At 38.2% G+C, this 22,725-nt stretch overlaps 1 protein-coding gene across 6 annotated transcripts; it reads right to left on the bottom strand.

Moving 5' to 3' along the window:
* Window positions 1-21,674, bottom strand: slc6a4a (solute carrier family 6 member 4a). 6 transcript variants are annotated; one of them, XM_077540553.1, is made up of 16 exons: window positions 21,590-21,674; window positions 21,079-21,283; window positions 16,387-16,440; window positions 13,978-14,746; window positions 10,873-11,007; window positions 10,253-10,475; window positions 7,910-8,048; window positions 7,446-7,580; window positions 7,207-7,310; window positions 6,492-6,619; window positions 6,213-6,325; window positions 4,347-4,478; window positions 3,705-3,804; window positions 3,487-3,587; window positions 3,124-3,291; window positions 1-1,403 (listed from the first exon to the last, which is right to left on the bottom strand). In XM_077540553.1, exons 4-16 carry the CDS (start codon window positions 14,450-14,452, stop codon window positions 1,329-1,331), a joined length of 2,028 nt encoding a protein of 675 aa, XP_077396679.1. In that variant the 5' UTR covers window positions 14,453-14,746; window positions 16,387-16,440; window positions 21,079-21,283; window positions 21,590-21,674; the 3' UTR covers window positions 1-1,328. The 6 variants fall into 6 exon arrangements, with proteins under 6 accessions (XP_077396679.1, XP_077396681.1, XP_077396682.1 ...); XM_077540555.1 differs by having other exon boundaries at window positions 21,079-21,259; window positions 21,590-21,667; XM_077540556.1 differs by lacking the exon at window positions 21,590-21,674 and adding an exon at window positions 21,405-21,563.
* Window positions 21,675-22,725: the final 1,051 nt, after the last annotated feature.

Here is a 22,725-nt window from a genome sequence, read left to right as displayed (position 1 = left end):
CACTTTTTTTTCTCCTTATATCTTTATTATCTGATGTTTGTCATATATTTCTATAGCTTTATTCTATACAGGTAGGGTTGTCAATACACTCTTTTGTAGACATAGTACATAGATCTATGAGCTTGAGAGGTACTAGAGGGAGTTACATCCTTCATTAGTTAATTTGTCAGTTGACAAGAGACCAAATTGTACATACGCACATCTTCTCTCTCGCTCACGCACATACACACACACGCGCCTTGAGTACATTATACGCACACATCACGGCATGCACACGTAAAGGCTGACCATCCCTACCTACCCATAGACTCAAACACACGCATCATCATCATCATCATCACCACACATATTCACACAATCATGAGGGGCAGGGAACAGGTATTCACAGGATAGATTACACCAGTACCACACTGACAAGGAAACGCACATGTGGATGTACAATACTTACCATATTTGAAATCTCAAGTTGAGATTTCTCTCGACTTTGACGCTGACCTTTGCGATGGTATTAAGTCCATATTTGGTTTTTATTACTGATGGGTCTGCAACAATTACTACAAGCTCAAAAGGTGACCGAATAAGCGTTATCAGTATGTAACATGAAGATATGGAAAACATGGACGTTTAAAGTGACAGAATGCAGACACTTGATAAAATGCACATTTTGTTTTGCACTTATAGTAGGAAAACATTTTCTAGGCGCCACTGTAACAGTTTTAATGTCAGACACGCACACACACATACATGACAAATTCATGCCATGCACACTTGACAGTGTTTGGAGTTCCTAGCAAATCTCTCCTTATATTCCAACATAGAGGGAATGACAATACTCTCACATTGCATGAACAAATATCATATTTGGCTTCAATGATGACAATACCTGAATTTTGCTACATTAGAATGCATAACTTATTAATATTGTATGAAAGGGAAGGAAGCGATAAATAATCACGTGGGCACTGTCTAATTAAAAGTCTTTTTAAATGCAAGGTATATAACCTACATGACTGCATCAAAATCATTGTACAAAAAAAGTTGTTACCTGTTGAAAGGCAGTGGTGCACATTGGAGAAATGGAAAGACATTGTGCATGTAAAACCTGCTCACAAACTCAACCAAGTGAAACACCATTGATGTAAACTGTCTTCACCTACATTACATCCACCGACACTTGCAGATTTCGGGTTCACAAAGACATAGGGTGCAAGAGATGTATGAAGAAGAAGAGGCAGATGTGGCGAAAGGTAGCCTCCAGGTTTTGTAGTGTTGCGAGGGATCCAGAAGATGGCACTGTAAGTAGCTGGAATTGGCACAGGAGGCTCCGGTTAGACTGCGTTGGTCACAATGAAGCCTCTGTGTTGGTCATTGCTGGGCTCCGGAGTGATGCTCTTTGATAAACGCTGCAACCAAATACACAAGTACACGTTAAACAGGATTAATACATTTCAAATAGCAAAGATACAGAGAAAAAAAAAAGCAGCACTACTTATCTGTTCATATAGAACCCCAATTTCTGAGAAATACATACACGATAAAAATATAAACACCACTATTTTTTCTTGCTCCCATTTTTTATGAGACAAGACAAGATATAAAACTTCTTCCATGTATACAATATCACAATTTCTCTCAAATATTGTTCACAAACCCGTCTAAATCTGTGATAGTAAGTTTTTTCCTCTGAGATATGGCGATATGTGTACCTTAGACTGCTCACAATAAAAACCTACCCTGAAAGGTGCCGTTTTGTTTTATTGCCGTAAGGGGCGAGGGTGAATCTGGGGACCCAGAAAAGCAGTCAGTGCTACTACGACCTGTGCACTAATAATGGCATCTAATCAGCATCTTGATATGGCACACTTTTGAGGTGGGATAAATTATCTCGGAAAAAGAGAAGTGCTCACTGTCACATATTTAGACTGGTTTGTGAACAATATGAGAGGAATGGTGATATTGTGCATGTGGAAGAAGTTTTTAACTATTTGAGGTCATCTTGTAAAAAAAAATGGAAGCAAAAACAAGTGTTGTGTTTATATTTTTGTTGAATACATTTGGCACAAAATTATCGATACTGTATTTCCAAAACATTGGAGTTATTTTGAATTAAAGCTGTGATGCTGGAAAGAAAAGGTTATGATTTCAATGCCAGACACACACAGCCCTCTGAATGAAAACAAACAAATGGGCCATATTGTTCATATGCATCTTTCCTTTTTTTTTGGGGGGGGGGGGGGGGGGGGGGGTTGGTTATGTATTTTAGTGGGTAAAGGAGGGAAAAATAGAAAATACAGAGCATATAGAAGACTTTGTTGCAGCTTCTGACACAAAAAGGTGGCTTAAAGCAATGGTAGTTTATTAAAAAATGGCCAGCAGGTGGCAGCAGAGTATAAGAGATCAGCCAGGGCAACGTAGCAACAAGCTCTTTTTGTCAGCGTTTTCACCAGGAATGTGAATATTGGTGAAATCTAGTTATATTTTAATGCTAATTTCTCCAAACCTGAAACAGATACAAATATACTTTTCTTTTCTTCCTGGTGAATGAAGAAATTCTAATCTTTCTTTTGGTCAGTCCATGTTTTTATAGCAGTAGAACACAATATTCTGTGGACCTTGCTAATCAGTCAAAATCCAGTAAAACAGCTGGGGGGCAAAGTGGGTTGCTTCAGTTAAAATGGCTGGGAGTGAATGAGTTAACATGTTTGTTATGTACGGTTATATAATTGCACTGCAGCATGCTGACAGTGTGTGTCAGTGTCATGGCAGTTGTGTCAATACCGGACAATATGGGCTCACTACATCTTATCACAATGTTATAATGATGATGTTGATGGTGAGAGGAAAGTTTTTTTGTTGTTGTTCTCGCAGGTGTGTGATTGTACAAAGCATTGAGCGAGCGTTCAATAAGCCTGAATGAAAGGACTTCCCACTTTCCAGTCAGTGTAGTCAGGTGACAGCCAACTTGCATTACGTGCGAGTGTTTTTTCCCCCCCCAAGCTAATCTTTTTTTCCTTTGATGATAACTTGTAGTTGTGTACACAGTGAGAATGGAATCAGAGCTCAGTCACTAATTTTAAAGTGGTAAAAAAAGATCCCCCAAAAATATGCACAGGAAGCACGAACCTGTTTAAATGTGCCCTTGGCATTGATTAGGTGGTAGATCATGTAAGCAGGCACGCAGATTAATGAGGACACCCCGATACTGTAGCCAAGAGCTGTGGTCCAAGGTGGATACTCGTAGTCAAACAATTTGACCTCAGGCGGGAAGGCCAGGAAGCTGATAATGATGAACTGTAAATAGAAACAAGTTGAATGCAGGGTGTGTGGACAAAAGATAATAATGTGAATGAATACAAGAGCTATTCTGAAACTTTCATTGTAGTGTAGCAGTGTCCTTGGGTTGTGAGGTATTTACAGAAAGGGCTCTACTACAGGGATGGGGCAAAAGTACTGTAGAAGAGGTGATAAATGATATCAGTGTCTGACCAGGAGAAAAGTGGGGCAGATGGCGACCCAGCAGATCCTCCAGAAGTATCCCGGGTAGAAACCGAGCATGACCTGGATGTCGTTGCAGAATCGGGTGGTGCCTGAAATACACGCACATTCTCAATACCTTCATCTTCAATCAGTGCACAAAATCATTTGGGATTAATTGCCCATTGAAATGATATCTCTTCATTTCTTGATACGAGGTCCAAACTAACCGTAGAACCAGGAAACCGCAATGACTTCAAGCAGCACCACTGTGATAACTGCGGGGCCTGTGGCGTACTCCTCAAACAACTTCACCACAAAAGCTCCTCCCTGATCCAAGAAGAAAAACAAGAGTCTCAGAAAAAAAAAAGAACAAAAAATTCTTGACAACAGGCCTTGTCCACACGTGATGATGATAGCATGTTGCATGTGGAGAGCGTAGCCGTTAATTACTCTCTTACCTTAATTGAGGGCTGGAGATAAAGCAATTACTACTTTAATCTGATTTCCATGTAATTGTAAATTGCAGCTAATTATATAAGCTAAACGAAGCTGCAACACAAGCATATTTACAGTATATTCTTAGAAATGATAAAAAAAAACAAAAACAGATCTAAATGGAATGAACTGAGGACTATAGTAGTAGTTGATAGATTACAGCATCTTTCCCCAATAGGAGGCATATAGATGAAATGGGAGTAATTTAATTGGATGCTTAGCATGTAAGTACTGACAGGTAATACTGTGATGTGTCTTTGAGCTTCAAAAATGTTGGAAACAATTTTTTTCAGACAAGAAAATAAAAACTCCAATTGTGCTGCAGGTTTAAGATATTATTTTCCTAATACTGTAAAAGAGTTCATGTGACTTACATATGTGAGGGTGGAGAGCGCCCCGAGGTAGCAGACGCAAACGAGGCCAAAGACAAATCGCTCTCGTCGCTTAACCAGGACAGTGGGGAACTCATCAAGCATGGCTGTTACTACCCCCTCCAAACCGGCAAACTTGAAAGGGGAAGAAGATACGAGCACATTAAAACTGAACTGACTGCTTATTTCCACTTTATGCATTACATTATTTCCATCCATTTTTCATAGCACCGGTCCTCACTTGGTGAGCTGGAGCCTATCCCAGCTGACTTTGGGAGAGAGAGAGGGTACATTCAGGACTTGTTCCCAGGATAACGGGACACATATAGACAACCATGCACATCAATGGACATTTTAGGCCACTTAAATGTTAGAAGGGGCCACATTTTGTCATCAGTGCTACTTGGGGGCCACACAGGACAATGCACTTCCAGCATAAATAAAAAATAAAAAATAAAAAAAAAATAAAATAAAATAAAAAATAAAAAATTAATAATATATATATAAATATATATATATATATATATATATATATATATATATATATATATAATTTTTCATAATACATTTCTCCATGCATGTATTAAATATGAACACGATATATTGTTGACCCCGACCCCCCACCTCCCAGTGCAAATGGCTCTTTTCTCTTGCATAAAAATGACCATTCAAGGACAACACAAAACTGCTGAACAGCAAACGAACATTAAAGCACAAAAAAAAAAATATGCATTTTGCATACACACACAACATATTAATATTACTGAGGTATGTTAGTCCTGCATTTCATTCCAAATACACAAACAAAAATTATTAGGCCTACACATTTAGTATTGGGCAGTAAGCATAACTAATTCATGTCTGCCATCTAGTGTTGAATGGTGATATTACAACATAAAAAAATGTCATATTCACAGTATGGGATTCACAAATTTGCATATTCACAGATCTCCCCCTTCATTTTTTTTCTCAATATTTTTATTATTTTGTTGCCTCCCCTCGACATTTTCCGGTATTTCTTCCTCCCGGTCTTTTGTGGAAAACACGAGTTTATCAGCATATTTAAAGATTTTTATTTTATTTATTTTTTAATGAAAATGGAAAAAAAGGGGAGAAAGCGTTTATTCTTGTATTTTATTTTTTTTGTAATTAATCAGTGGACCACTCAGACTGCAGGCTGCCAGTTACTCATCCCTGATTTAAAATATTGTAATAATGTTGTTGACCCCCGATTCAAAGGATGGAGATGATTCTCTACTTGCACAGTCATTATAACTCAAGGATTTGAAATAAAGTGATCTTCCTCATCCTCTACTGCTCCACTCTCAACTGCTTCTTCATTTAATGAGCAATTAATTTCCCCATATTAATTTGCAGTAATTATTTAATCCTCTCTGCATTGCTCAACACCAACATGCCGTTAACAGTCCGCATATCGCTCATTTGGTGGCTAAACAATAATTTAAAAAGTACAAGATGCCTTACTATTGAAGACATGAGTGACGCAAGGTATTGTGCAGTAATATCCTCAGTCATGAAAAGGGGGGACCAAAGCATCCCTGATGTTGATTCAACACTGATTATCAGTATGCAATAAGAGCTTCACAGGTCTCTAAAGCTGGCTGCTTGGACAAAGATGAACACAGGTTTATTGGGAAAAGATCACTGCACTGATATAAGGGCACTGTCACATTTTGTTTACTATTAAACGTGAGCAGGAGTGTGGCATGACCTAACAAGTCAGAGAGAAGACGAAATCGAAATTGCATCGATGAAATATGCTGTGTGGTTTTATAGAGGAGAAACACGGGACCGACACATTCATCATCACACAGAACATTGACTTATGAGCACAATGAGTTAGCTTACTGTGCTATCCAGACCCAACATAATGATCATGAGGAAGAAGATAATGGCAAAGAAAGTTGCAGCTGGCATGTTCGCAATAGCTTCTGCGTAAATGATGAAAAGCAGACTGGGTCCTAGAGAGAAAAGAAAGACAAGCAGGTTCAAGAAGATATCATCTAGGTACAATGTGCAATGTTCTGAAATTATCTTCTGACCTTACACAAAATCAATTTAGGGACAAATTCAAGTCATTGTGAGAAGGTGCGATATTGACCAGAGCTGGTCAGTGTAGTTTCGTACCAGCATCCTTGGCAACAGCATCCACATCCTGCTGCCTCATCTCAGCCATGTAGCCCAGCACAGTAAATATCACAAAGCCGGACAGAAAGCTGGTGAGGCAGTTCACCGAGCTGGTCACCAAAGCATCTCTGTAAAGGTGCAGAAAAGAGGCGTGTTCGTGTGATAATTTGGGGTCTTTTATCGTAGAATGTTATTGTAATGTTATTTTGGCTTGTCCGATCAGGTACATTGCAGCTCATGCAGTTAAGACACTGACTCCCAACACTCAATTAAACTATATATTATTTATAGAGCACTTTAACAACCAATGCTGTTTTATTAATATGGAACCCAGCTAGATAGAATGAAAACAGTAGAGGTCCCAGAATTTAACCCTGTGGAACACCATACGTTCCGTTATACATGTGTATTCATATTGCACATATACGTCGGGAAACTTTCCTTTTTTGCTCAATATGATTAGTATGAAGGGATTACAATAATAACAAAATCACATGACGTACCATCACAACAGTCACAAGTCGACTACTCCGCTAAATTCCGTGCAGCAAAGTTAGGCCATATAAACAATGCAGTCAATGATGGCAAAATGTTGCATATTATTACGAATCATTTGAGTCAGGTGTGTGTCTTGACCTCCGTCAAACACCTGAGACTGACTCACTGAACCCCTCGGGTTCACTCGAACCCAAGTGAAGACGACTGTTAAACTCACTTGTAGCAATTGTTGTGAAAAGGGTTGTAGCTGGCAAAGGCAAGGAGAACCCCAAAACCTGGACCGAGCGAGAAGAAGATCTGAGCTGCTGCATCGATCCACACCTTGAACACAACATAAGGGACAAATTGTTGGTGGTAGAAAAAAAAAATTACAACATGTACAGGACAGAAAAAACAATGAATCAAGTTTACGCCATTCCCAACCTCTGTGGTGACAGAAAAGAATACTTTTCTTACTGTAGTGCTGAGCAGCTTCTCCCAATCAGGTTTGAGATAGAAGACCACACCCCTCCAGGCCCCAGGTAGAGTGGCACCACGGATGAGGAGCACCACGAGCACCAGATAAGGAAAGGTTGCCGTCACCCAGACCACCTTAAACGGTACATACATTAACTTGAGTTGATGTTGATGTTGCCTTTGGATGAAATGCTGTTATTGTTTTGACGTGTATGTTGATGAGCATGCGAGTAGTGTGATGTCATCACACATCTTTTTCTTTCGGTGAAATTTAATCAAATTAAGCTGCTAAAAAAAAATACTCAGGTCTGGCTTGTGGTCTCATTGGCTTAACTGGTGAGCCACAGAAGAGTCCACGCTAACCAATGTGTCCAACAGCAATGATGACTGATCATGAGTGTGATACATGATGACCATCCATCCATTCAGTGACACCATCCACCGATTAGCCATACTGGTGTTACCTTTCCAGATGTTTTGACTCCCTTCCAGATGCTGAAGTAGACGATGATGAAGATGAAGAGCAAACAAAGGGCGAGCTGCCAGCTGACGGAACCCAGCTGGTGCAGACCTGAAGAGAGGTGAACCTGCAGCACATGTCGACTGGAGAAAGGAGGCAAGGTGAGGATGTTTTCATGAGACAAAAGGTGATCAAGCTATCTTCTATAGTCTAAACACAGCATTCTGATTAATATTGCATTTGTGAAATATGAATTAAAGCAGCAAAATCCAGCCGTTTTTTATCCATCTCAGGGGGCGGCCATTTTGTCACTTGCTGTCAACTGAAGATGACATCACAGTACGGGGCTCTGGTAACGACCAATCACGGCTCACCTGTTGTCTGAGTTTGGTCATGTGACATTTGCAAGCTGATCCGCGATTGGTTGTTACCTGAGCCCTGAGCAACTGTGATGTCATTTTCAGTCAAAAAGCACGTGACAAATGAGATGGATAAAAAACAGGAAATGGATAAAAACAGGTGCATTTCTGCTGCTTTATATATTCCACATGTGCAGTATTAATCAGAAGGCTGTGTTTTGACCACCTGGGCTGCACAGAACATATTACATAATGTAAAGAAAAATAGTGGGTTGACTTCATATTCTCCATTTGTGGTTGTATAAAACACAAAACACTGCAATAAATGAACTGTAGACTTTTATACTTGGGGGAAAAACAAATGATGTTTTTGACACGCCTTTGCTTTGACCTTTGTGTTGCTACACGAGTTTGCTTACATGCAAAGTAGAGATACAGTAGGTTGCACTGACCAGCTGCTACATTTTGTATGCCACATCCGACTGAGAAGATCTAACACAAAAACTATATCAAATATGATGCCTTTACAAAAAGAATGCCGCTCAGCTTTGCTAGTGCCAAAGAAGTATAAAGGTAATTTTATTCATTTTTGTGACTGTCATATTGTGACATTTTAACAAATGGACTACATCACACTTTCTGTGCTGCATTCCAGGTGTAGTTAAGTGGATCAGGAGAAAACAATGGCCAACAAAAAGAGGTTGAAGTGGAAAGTGAGGATATTATCCAGTGGCAAAGCTCAGTTGATAAAATGATTTATGATGACAACAGGAAATTCTGGTGGCAGAATGCCTTGCGGAATTTACAACTTTTGAACTGTAATCAAGCACCTTGGACAGATAATGACATCTCCAAAAATAGGTTGAAGGCCATTAGACCCGCATGTTTGGTCAACAAAACAATGTTACAACGGTGGTGGGGGGGTGACCAATGAAGTGACTTAACAACTTTTCATCCAATCTCAGTCAATGTTAAGGAAATACACTACACTGTTAGCTAACTCATTTTAGCTCAGGGGCCGCATGGAGGAAAATATATTATCAAGTGGGCTGCATCGGGAAAATAACTGTATATAACTTAAAAACGATTGCCGTCATTTATATGCAGATTTTTGTGGACCAGTCCTAAATTACGGAGCTCAACTGTCATCATATTGTTCCGAAAAATAACACGAATGCAAATGGAACGTGGCAACACTTTGCTGGTATACGTTCCGGACGTGTTAAATCAACCTGTTTTGCATGTATATTGTTCCCAGAATGCATTGCGTGGCGCAGTTAATGATTTTATAAGGACGTTAATCCTTGTCATATCTATTTGTGTTACCAGTAATTGAATTTGTGTCGTATTTTACACGTTTATGTCAGTGTATGATGACAAAAAAAATAATTAAACAAACCGTACTTTGTGTAAAATAATGACATTCAGGACGACGATTCCCCATACAAGTTGCATTGCTCATCTGAGGGCTGTTTGTGAAATTACAAATTTATATGTTTTGATTGTGGCTGGCTGACTAAATAGTCCAACATTACATTTAAATTTTTTTTTTTTTTTTACTTTACAAAATCATCTCGCGGGCCGGATTAAATCCCTTTGCGGGCCTGATCCGGCCCGCAGGCCGTATAGTTGACACCCCTGCACTACAGTATATTATGCAATATAGATGGCTACACATTATGAGATTCTGTTCTTGATGGCATTTTTTCAAGACATAAAATATATTGTAATATACCTGGTATCAGTACTCGCCCATCACTATTTCTTATAATAAAAACAAAATGATAGCAGTATAGCTCCAATGTGAACTCCATGAGTATTTTTTCCAAAATCAAAATAACACTTTTCAAAATAAATCACAGTACACAGTCACTTTTATTTTACAATAAATCAATGATATTTTTAGTTGACGCAATGAAAACAATTTGATATTCGCTCCTCCTGTAAAATCCCCTCTCTGCCTCCACATCCCACTTACATGCACTTACGTATAGAACTCCTCGGCAGGCGAGGTGGAGGAGTTGGACCACAAAATATTTTCGTCGGTGGACATGTAGCTGTGACAGTTGCCCGTGTTCCAGCTGTTGGAGCAGGTGGTCCAGGGAAGGGTGGACTGGAACGACGACAACAGGTAGTACAAGGCCCAGGCCATGATGGTGTTGTAATAGAAGGCAATGTAGAGGGCTATGATGCAGATAGCAAAGCCTATACCTGGATGAAGGAACCAAATGATTGTTAGACAGAATACTCAACACTGGTCAACGCATACTGTATGCAATACTTTGCCATTTCTAAGGGATTATTTGTTTATCACTTATTCTCCACAAATCAGTGACGCCTTCAAACTCATGCTCAAGTTGACATTTCACAGTCTCAATTTACAAACACCTGGCATTTGGCATGGAAATGTGACAATTTCCATAACACAGTCACTACATCACTGTCAATGTTCAAGGAGGAGTCAGAGCTGCTGGACTCAGCAGGTGAAATGAATTTCCTTTTCTTCTTTTTTTTTTTTTTTGTTCTCTTTCCGCCAATTCTTTCATGTTGGCATCAGCTCACCTCCTTTTCAAGCAATTGCTCAACTAATTTTTCCACCTGCTCCTACCTTTGAAGATGGGGCAGATGTGTTTCCAGATGGAGATGCAGCCATTGCGGTGAAACTGGCCCAGAGCCAGCTCCATGTAGAAGAGCGGCACACCACCAAACACCGCCATCAACAGGTAGGGAATTAAAAAGGCACCTGAGGTGACGAGATGGAGGACAAAGGGTTACAGAGATTGATGATCTGATGGGATAGTAGATAACAGTGACATAAAAGCCACTTTTACTCAGAAAACAAAGAAAACCAGCACAGCCAAATCTGCATTTTGAATTAAAAACATGCAGAGTAAGATAATTTTAGGCTGTAGGTTTTTTGTCTTTAAGTTCCCTGCGATCAGGGCTGGACTGGCCATCTAATATACCGGGCAGATGAAAGGTGGGCCAACATTTTGGACTGGCCCACAATTTAGAGCAGGGGTGTCCAAACTTTTCCATTTGAGGGCCACATACAGAAAATCAGAAGGACGCAAGGGCCACATAATGTTATGAAGAGAAATTGTGTTTAGTCCTAAAAATTGTACACATACTTTATTTGTGCTTTTGTATATTTAGAAAAATGCTACAGTCTATAAACCAATTTATTTGTAATGTGGCAGTAGGGTTATTATAGTTTTGGAATTTTTCTTTTCATTTTAGTTTTTATTAGTTTTCAGGGTGGTTCTGTTAGTTTTTATTAGCTTAGTTCTTTAAAAAATGCTTAGTTTTAGTTTAGTTTGTTAGTTTCAGTATTAGTTTTTGTTGTTTTTTTTTTAAAAATGTGTATTACTTGTTCTCAATATCTTAAAAAACACCATGTGAGCAACATCATTATTCCGGTTTATATCAAAAATCATATTTAAAATCATCGCCAAAGGCTCATGCATTAAATTAATTACCAAAGACTAAAACGAAGGACGTTTGCTATAATTATAGTTAGTTTTAACTTTGTAAACATAAAATTTAGTTTCAGTTAGTTTTCGTTATTTTAAAAAGCATTTTCGTTTTTATTTTATTTTGGTAGCAATATTGTTTTTTGAATTTTAGTTTTAGTTTTTTCATTAGTTTTAGTTAACTAAAATAGCCTTGAATGGCACCTGTTTTTCTATACCCTCCCTTCTTACTTTGACCATCTCCAAACATTGAACTGAGTCAAATGCCATTTTTAGCATATGTGGCGAGCCACTGAAAAATGGACGGCGGGCCGCAAATGGCCCCCAAGGCCGTAGTTTGGACACCACTGATTTAGAGTGTGCAGGATTTATCCATTAAAAAAATAGACAGAAAACGAATTAACATCACTGGCAGGAGTCGTGTGAATACAAATTGTTATAAGAATGTGTAACCTGCCTCTTGTCCAAAGTCAGCTGGGAAAAGCTCCAGCTTATCTATGAACTTAAAGCATATTCTATAGAAAATACATGGATGGATGAAAATGTAAGTAGAATTAAAGACAAAATTAGACTGCAACATGCAGCTACTGATATCACATCTCTCCTTTCCCGCCTATCTGAACGGATCGCGCGCTTATTTGTGTGTGGATGTGTCTATTTTTTCTTTTTGTCAAGATAAGATTTGATTGACCGCCTACCCAAGCAACAGGTTATTAAGCAAGAAGGGCAGTGAGGCCGTTCCAATAAAACAAAACCCTCACAATTAATACTGTCGCCTCTATCAAGTGTTTCCTTCAGCCCATCTCTGCTTCATACATACACACACTCACACGCAACACAGGAAATTGCATGGATTTTATTATTGCAGATTCAATAAAAGTGGAAAGGGAGGTTGTGTTTTGTGGGAGCTAAGGATTTTGTGACACAGGCAGAAACGTTTAATTTTTACTACCGAGATTGTGTAAATACAGTTTGACCATAGAGACCATTCGGCAGCATGAGATGCTTTCGTTAGGACTTGCAACATGATAATGAGGTATTTCAAATTGAATTTAGCTTTCTGGAGCACAATTTGAGTACATTGCTGGGCTATTGCTGAATCAAGCATAATATTCAACAATTAAAACATTTTTTTCTAAATTTGAGAATGAAGCGGTGTTAATTTTGACAAATTTTTTTATTTAGTTTTATAGTCTGACTAAAATTAGTTTTAGTCATAATTTAGTCATCTGATTGTATTTTAGTTTTAATCAATTTTTAGTCGACGAAAATAAAGAGCAATTTTAGTCGACTAAATTAACAGTTTAGTTGATATTTTCCTACAGCACACATTTCAAATTTCATACAGAAAATTATAACACACCCATTTGTAACTGTAGTTTAACACGCAAGTCAGATTTAATACAAGTGTATTATTTCAACGAAACATATACTGACAATAATAGAACTTAGTTTTCACCTAAATAAAAAAAAAAAAAAAAGGTGCATAATTGCTTGAGATTAATCGTACAGCTGCATAATGAATGTAAACATTTTTGAACATTAAATAAAGTGCAGTGAACATTGAAATTCTGAGTGGTTCTTTTCTCCCACCGGCGTTTAATTCCTTCTGATTGTATTGTGTGAATTTTCGTCACTGTTTCATTTTAATTTTCGTTTTAGTTCTTGACGAAATTGTCAGTCAATTTTAATTATCGTGATAGTCTCAATGAATGGCTTGTATTTTAGTTTTCGTTTAATTTTCGTCTGGAAAAAAAAAATCGTGACAAAAATTATGACTAAAATTTTTCATCGACGAAATGATCACTGGAATGAAGATAAATAACTAATTTGGCACAATTGTGATGGATCTGGGAAAAATTTGGCATTTAATTTGTTAATTCAGAAATAATGTAATTATTTTTTCCTTTTTTTTATAAAACTACATTGAAAATTCATGGATAATAATATTTCTATTTCAGTATTAAAAATAACATTTTTTATTAGCGTCTCATCAATTTATTTTTTTGGGGCATAAACATTACATTTGGATCCTGCAGATGAAACTAATTCTTAATTTGTGTTTTTAGCTGAAAAAGATTGGGGAAAACATCTTTTTTAAATTGATGCACACATTCTTGAGCTACTTCAGAAAACACATTTTTGGAGTTCGCAATCAATTTACTGTGGATTATCAAATTTTTATACTTAAATTTTTATTGGGGAAAAAAAAAAAAGTTAACTATCAACTAATGCCTCACCTCCTCCGTTTTGGTAGCAGATGTAGGGGAACCGCCACACATTCCCCAGATCCACTGCGTAGCCAATCACAGACAGCAAGAAGTCCACCTTCTTGCTCCAAGTTTCTCTGGGTCGGTCCAAGCTGGTTTGTTGGACCACCAGAGTCCTGAGACCTCCCAGCGGAGCGGCGGCGGGCCCGGAGCCACCTGTGGGCCCCGAGGTGGAACCTGCAGAGTACGCTGCCGAAAGCCCCGCTCCCTCCTTGGAGCTCTGAGGGCCGGACGTAGTAGTGAAGCCATTAGACACCTGCTGGCCCGAAGCCGGACTCTTGGGTCCTCTCTCCGCAAGACCGTCAGCCAGCATCAGTCGACAGTTTTCATCCTGCGTGCCGTCCTCTTCTGCCTTCACCTCCTCACTCTCTTTGTCTCGCTCGGCCTCGCTCTCACGTTCGTCTTTTGTCAACATGCTCGTCATCATCAGATCTTTTGTCTCCATTGGGTCGTGCTGGGAGTTGTGTTTAGGTTTTGGTGAGGTAGTTATGGCTGGGAAAAGGTCGGTGAACGGAAAATGGTCTTGGTGCCTGATATGGTGCCCATTAGGGGAACAAATATGGTTGAACAGAAGTGCGAGGAGAGATGATGCGTTTAAGAAACAAGTGTCTGTGTCCTTCTTGGACAGACAAGGCAAGGATGAGGAGATTGAAAATAGACTGTATGAAAGAAATATTAAGTGCAGACAAAAGTATTTTTGCTCTTCTCCTTTAACTGCTTGTTAGTTATCGAAGGCCCTCTGTGAAAAGAAAAAAAAGCAGGAAATGAAAACAACTATTGACATAAGAACATCGATAAAAATGAATGATTGAAACAACAGTGCACTCTAGGTTCAAGTTTGAACTTTCACACTAGTTCTTCATTTTAAAAACATTCCTAAGAAAATACAATAAAAATACATGCAGTACAGCTAGAAATTGAGAAAAGACACATTGCTTCACTTATTTCCTCGTGTATCCAGTTTCATGTGGAATGAATCAGTTGCATAACTTCCCCCCCCCAATTCTTATCTGATCAAAAGCGAATAGTCAGAAGAGAACAGGAATAAGCGCTTGAAACATGCAAACAACACATGCTCATAAAACTTCTCTAATCAATAAGTCTAAAAGATTGAATCGGCATAATTTGTTTGTTCCGTGTGGTGAGGCCTAAACGGACGCAGGCACAGAGAAAGGGTTGAAATGAAAGATAAACATTATGAGAAAGAGAAACAAGCACGAATTTAAATTAAATTCCCAATGACTAAACGGATACAGATGTCCTCTAAATTTATCACAAATAGTCATTTTTAAAAAGCAAGTTTTATTTAAATGAATCTAGATTTAAATTAAACATGCATTATTGAAAATGTGCAAGTATTGAAAGTTGCTGAAATATAAACTGAATAATAAAAGAAACAATGGAAGAGAAATACTCAGATTGAATAATGGATCTTAATTGAATTATTTAAAGGTAAGCTAATTCAATTAGCCAGACTCAATTTGAATCTTTCTAGTCACCCCAATATACTATGTGAACTCGGGTCAAAACAGTTGAAAACTTATCTCAACAATTATCTAATTTCTGCTAAATACACAAAAACTTTTGAGCAAAATAAAGCATTTCAATGTGGAAAGCACAACGTAAAGAAAACATGAATGTTCTATGCAATATGTCGCTACCGCACTTACTGTACTTATTCAGTTTCCAAATGTGTGATACAATACAGTGTAACCTTATGTTCAACCCTTTTTTTTTTTTTCCGGCAACAATGAAACTTTCTCCACTACCAGAATTCCACTAATATTTAACTATGCTAAGTACATAGACATTACCTGTTGAGTGAGTTTGTTCGAAGACAGCAGCAGCAAATAGAAAAATGGGAAAATCCTTGCCAAGGAAGTCAACAACGTAAGACTAGTACATGTGGACAGCCAACTGCCCATTGAGCTCTCGAACCTCTCTTGTTTCTCTGTCTCTCCCCCTCCCTCACCAACTCACGCACACACACGCTGTCACACATGCAGAGAGACGCACAGTCATATGCAGTGATGATGCATGTATGAACAATTGATATTGAATAAAGATTGTGCATGCTGGGCGCTATTCTCATGTGGAATCTAGAGATTATGCACACATAAAGAACTGGATTGTGGTTTACTTTTACACACTGCATTATTAGTACAGATAGACAAACAATAACAGGTGGTATTGTCTCGCTTGCTTAGCTCCTTTTTGCCTTGAATTACGCTTTCATGTTAGCAAGTCGGCACATTTTTTTTCATGCCTTGCATAGAAAGATCAGATTATTTGAACTTGAAACATGTTACCCATAATTTAGAACTAGAGTTATTTGGATTTTATCCTGCACATTCCACACATGAACATTAAGGTACTCACATGTGCCCTGTGATTGGCTGGGAGCCCAGTCCAAGGTGTGTGCTCACCCGCAGCCTTAAAGAAAACAAGCGGTTTAGAAAATGGTTACCGGTTGTCAAATGGGTTTAGTTTGTATTGGCATCAAGCAAGAGAATGCCCCACCCACCAAATCCATCAGTCTGCACCGTCTTCAGTTTCAAGCATTTTATATTCAATACAGAGTTATGATTAAATGTGCAGTCTGCCATTCAAACAGCATAGTTGGTGCAGTTGGCAAATATCAATATTTCTCCTTTACGCATGAGGCTACAGTGTGAAGGATGAACTCTATGAATTCTGCCTAGTAACAAATTTTTAGTTGTCTGAGCAATTTGTAGGCCCGCCAAATGGGGCCAAAAATGTTCTTTGCACTTATATGTTCTATATGGGCCCCCACTAGTCTAAACATGGTATTATGACTATCATTGTGTTTGTAGAATATAAATTAAGCAACAAAATCCACCCATTTTTATCCATCAGCAGGGGCGGCCACTTTGTCACTTGCTGTCAACTGAAAATTACATCACAGTTGCCCGGGTAATCACCAATCACGGCTCATCTTTTTTCTGACTTTGATCATGTGACATTCACAAGCTTAAAATGTAATGTATAATAATAATAATAATAATAATAATAATAATAAGAAGAAGAAGAATAAAATGCATGAGAATCTGGTGTTGATTTTAAATGTATTTATTTCAGTATTATAGCATGACTTTTAACCAGAAGAAGGAAGATCAAACAGTCATCAGGGAGTTGTGTTGCTTTTAATAACATGTTGCCGAGAAGTGACGTCACATGGCAGCAGCCAATATATATAAAAAAAAAAAAAAACTGTCACCGGATGGCGTAATTCTTAGTTGACAGCCAAGCTTGTGTGTTTGGAGTAGCGGTGACTCAGCCTGAAAGGCGATGATATAGGTAAAAAGTGCTCTCCACACAAGCCACAAATCCACCTTGCAAATAGATAGTTCCCACGAAGTCAGCCGGTCGGCGTGTGTCTAGCTTCCTACCACCATATTGCTTGGAATGTCGTGGTTCGAAGCCTGAACCAAAGTACAGTCTTCCCTCGTTATAACGCGGTTCACTTTTCGCGGTCTCGCTGTATCGCGGATTTTTTTTAAGTGCAATTTTGCATATTTTTTTTTACAGTAATATACCCATTTTATAAAATTTATGAAGGTTTGAACATTGTCAATGTTTGAACAAGAGAGAAATGTGAGAACATGTAAATGCCTCAATGAGAAAAGTGTATAAATTGTGCGGTCGGGGATTTTAGAGACTTAAAACATTTATAAGAGTTGTAAAACATAAAAACTAACTACTTCGCGGATTTCATTTATTGCGGGTATTTTTTGGAACCTAACCCTAGCGGAAAACGAGGGAACACTGTATAAAACAATGCTTATAAAATGACTAAATTGTCTGGAATGAGTACGCAAAAGTCCACATTGTACCGGGAAAGCTTACAGGCAAAAGAACGGCAGCGGTACGTTACAAAAATTGGACTGATCGCCGGGATCCCTATAGATTGAAGAAGGAAGATCTGGTGAACGGTGCTAAACACCAGCCAGCGGTCACATACATGGACACCGTGAACTACCTTATAAAATGTGAAGAGTGCGTATACCTTTGAACAACTAAAGGAATATAAAACAATGGAGATGATCAACCAGATGTGTTGTGGTGGACAGGAACGGACTAAGACAATGAGCACAATGTAAACATACTTAGAAAAAAAAAATGTTAAAAGGAAAACTAATTAAGCTGTGATAAAGTGACCTGAGCAGATCTTATTATTATTTTAGTATTAGTATTTTGTGGGTTCCTTTTTTTCTGTTGACACTGACTAACCACAGTCTGCGACGTGATCACTGAGTGAATTTAGTGAAATGATTTGATTTGATTGCCCATGTGCTTGGATCTATGGAATGGAATACAATTCCAATGTACAGGTTCTGTCAGCTTTCTTAGCATAACCATGTACCCAACACGAAACATATTGGATATGAAAAAGAAACACTCGTTTGCTGACATTTACAATCACGCACCATGCCTACTGCTAGGAAAACCAAAGAAATATGGTGGAAACAACATGATGACGTCACACGGGAACTATCTATTGACAACCAAGGGATGGAAAACAAGACGTAGTTTAGATATTAGGGTTGTGATACATCTACATTTAGAAGCAGTATTATGCGCAATACTTGTAATTTAAAGTCTGTGGACTGTTATGAAGTACTTGTATTTGATTTCTGGATGGTTGTTTTCGAAATTTAAAATATTTTTTGTTGATTCTTTGCTGCACAATACTTACTGTGGTGTTTTATTTAAAATCTTGCACACATTTTTTAAACTAATACTAAAACTAATAAAAACTAACCTAAAACCCAAGCATTAAAAATACCTTAAAACGCAAACTAACCTAAAAACCAAGCATTAAAGAAAAACTAAAAATAATGACAAATAAACCTGCTCTGAAAACTAATTAAAACTAAATACATTAAAAAAACAAAAAAAAAACAAATAGAATAATAATGGAAAATCCCTAAACTCTGCCAGGCACTCATGGTTAATGTTTCTTATTATTAGTATTGTTCCGATACCGTTTTTTGGCCCCCGATACAGCTTTGCAGTATCGGCCGATACCGATACCATACCGATACTTAAGGTTTTTTTTTCCTCAACATGAAAAAGCTGTCCTGCTATTGGTCCAGAGCATTCAAGGGCCAATAGGATATCTTAGATCGGCATGCAGTGAACATGTTACATATCAGTGAATGTTGTGCACCAACAAGACAAGATGCTGCATTCAAAATCCTATATTAGCGTTGGAATTAATGGTATCGGCATGTTACTTGTGAGTACTCACTGATACCGATACCGAAAAAAAAATAAAAAATACGCCCACCCTGTGCTTCCCATTTGCCCTTGACATATGTTACATCAGAAGAAGGATCTTGCTGCATGTGCAAAGAACCTAAGCCCTCCTGCGTGAAGACGGTGGCGGTTTTGACTGCATGACAAAATGTCTGTCATTCCACAGTTTGAAGTGAATGATTGCCAATCTATGGGAAGTTGAAAAAAATAAAAATAAAATAAAAATATAATGCATACCACAAGTCTGTATGGTAAAAAGAAAGACAATGTTTAACGTCAAACGCACACAATTTACAGTATGTTCTCACAGAGACACAATACATTTGAACATCACAAGGTTATTTGTAGCAGTTACGATATATGCTTCAAATAGGAGAGCGAACAGTAAAAGACCACTGTGGAGAGCAGAAGAGTTTGCCACATCCACATAGGGTGCCTGCTCAACAATCCTTAGGCTCAATGCCTGCATTCAGAACACATGCAAACAAAAACAACACTTAGTCTGCCATCCTGAATGGTCAACTTTTATTTTCTTCTTCATGTAATCTCTTTGCAAGTACACTATACAGACAAAGACCACAAAGGCTGCTGTGGGTGAAGAGTACAAGGCCTCAAAGAAAAAGTTCAGAGGAAGGAAAATAGTTTGATATTGATGTCAGTGCCCGAGGCGTGACTTGATTAGAAACCGGATGTTGTTTCAATGAATATGTAAAAGAAGAAATTTATGGTCTGTTGTCAAAACATTCAATTTATTATTTTATTGACATCGAGTTGTCCTGCTTTGTGTACACTAAATATTTAATAAAGTCATGGACCCTTTAACTATAGTATACAACCGTCTTGACAATCATGACAGGTGACATGTCAAACCAATTAAACTGCATTGTAAGTAACGTACAGTATTCATAATCTGGTATCTTTACAAGCATTATTCTAGGATCTGAGCACTGATGCATCAAGCAGATTATGCTGTCCTTATGATTGATTAATATATTTGGAAACTCACAAGCATTTCTTACAAATGATTGATACGTTGGAATTTTTATTGCAGCAAGGGAGGCAGATGCTCACCTGTAGGGCCAGAGTGACCATAAGAACAAGATCATAGATACGCACGTAAGTACTGGTCGGATCAGTTGAAAGTTGAATTTTTACACAAAATGCATCTTTTCACAAAACCCTCGATTTCTCCGTTATTTTTGTCAAAACTGGATTTTCGGTGAAACTTGCCTCTCTTCTACTGCTGATTACTCAGGAATGACAAATGCTAGAGAGAATCGTTTTGTTTGTTTTTTTCCTGATGAAAGATGAGGGTTTCTTTTAGTGGGTCCCATGTTTATATAACGATACAACACAATATTCTGTAGGCCGTAAAAAATGGGTTAAAATCTTGTAAAATGGCTGGCACTGAGGGGATGGCAGCGCTGCAAATGGCTGGCATTCAATGAGTTAATTACTTTGGGATTGCGTAAAAATGGATTGGCCCTCTGCCAACTTTTTTAGAAGCTCAGAGGAACTGTGGGAGTTATATATGCAGTCCCCAATTACACGAAACAGAAATTTAGAGGAAACAACCACACAAACTGAATTACTCGCAGAGTAATCATGAATTATAACAAAATGAATGACTAAATGTAGAAGTTTCTACTTTGATCATAAGATTAAAAACAAATATTATTGGATGTACACGTATTTAGAGGGAAGTTCACACATTGTAATATTATTTCATCTGCACAGATGAAGGTGGTAGTTAAATAAATAAATAAATAAATAACTGTTCCGTGTTCTTACCTTGGTGTGTTGAGCAGGACGTAAAACGTGGTCATCTCACGTCCAAGATGTCGCCTTATCAACACCCAGTCTGAACCCAATCACACGTCATTGTGGTGCGCTTGGCTTCAGGCGTAAATACACTTGCGAGCATGCAAGTGCCCTCTTCCCCATCTACACTGCGCTCCTGATCCAAAACTTTCTGATGCATATTTATAGAAAGGACCTACAAGAAACAAGAGTGGATGTAGACATGTCACAAATCAGCATGATAGAACATTGTAAAGAGTGTGCTGGCCAACAACAGCTTATAAGTCACTGGTTGTCTGTGTCCTTACCTAACTAACCCATTTACAGACACCTGCAACCGACTGAGCCAAAAGGCACTATGCCAGGTACATGAGTGCAATCAGTCTACTTGGCCTTGTTTACTGCTTGCGCGCGCGCACGTGTGTGGGTGTCTACGGCGGCAGATGTGACGTAAAAGAGGGCAGCCTAGATGTTGATATCAAATAAAAGTGTGTCCACTTACCAGTCTCGCCTTCTCTTTTAAATGCAGCCTTCGCAAATGTGTTGAACGTCATTCCAATCAGCATCAGCTGAGGCACTAGGTTAATCCTCATTGCAATGCACACAAATCCAAACACACACACACACACACACACAAAACAGAAGAGGAAAGGAAGCAAATGCAAAGGGCACAAAAAGACTACCGCTAAATGTATTGAAAAATTATACTATCTATTGTTCAACATTGGACTTTTTTTCTTTGTCTCTATCAGTTTGAAACAGAAACGTTTCAACTAGAAACTCCTTTTTATTATCCCCAGGGCATAATTGAATCTCTGATTATTGGTGGTATTAAAGATGCTACATACATGGAGCCAGCGTATCGCCTATAAATGTACAGTGAGAGTAGAATGTCAGAGTGAGGGATCTGAACAGCGACCCCAAGAGGGCTGATCCAGCAACAAGTTAACATACAATTCCAAGCTGGGCCACAGCAGGACCCCAACCATGTTACAGTCATCTGACTGTGTTCCAAAAAGCATGAAGTCATTTTGAGTGTTGAAAATACAGCGAGCCATGAAGTTACCGTATATAGTTACAGACAGCACACTACTTTTTCTTCAGAGTAAAATAAGTACCACTTACATTTATTTACAATTATGGATACCATTTTGAAGAGTTTAGAAATGGGTTAATAATTTATGTCAACACTATAAAATTTTATACCACAATAGGTCATGGGATAAGAGAATGTGACCTACTGCGGAGTAAAGTGAGTCCACACTTACTATTAGTAGTTGTATTTACAGTAAAGGCAAGGCTTTCTCAATCTATTCACGTCTCCAACCATTTAACAGCACCAACAAAGACAAAGTAAGACAAAGTGTAATAAACAGAATAGCCCATTAAAAATAATAATTTCATGCATTAAAAACGTTATACTTTTGATCTGGAAAAATCTAAAACGATTAACTCTTTGACCGCCAAAAACGTTTAATAACGATTAGTAAAATCACAATGTATGCCGCCATAAACGTTAAATGATGTCAACTACGTTTTTTTGTTTTGTTTTTTTTTTTATTATCAGTGGGCAGTTCATCGCCTAAGTGCAGCGCGCGCTGCCTGGTCAATGAGTTGTGGAATCAAAAACACGCACTA

Source organism: Festucalex cinctus, chromosome 13, assembly GCF_051991245.1.
Source record: "Festucalex cinctus isolate MCC-2025b chromosome 13, RoL_Fcin_1.0, whole genome shotgun sequence".
NCBI classification, from domain to species: domain Eukaryota; kingdom Metazoa; phylum Chordata; class Actinopteri; order Syngnathiformes; family Syngnathidae; genus Festucalex; species Festucalex cinctus.
The sequence above is the reverse complement of the archived record's forward strand: the minus strand, read 5'-3'. Positions and strand labels throughout refer to the sequence as shown.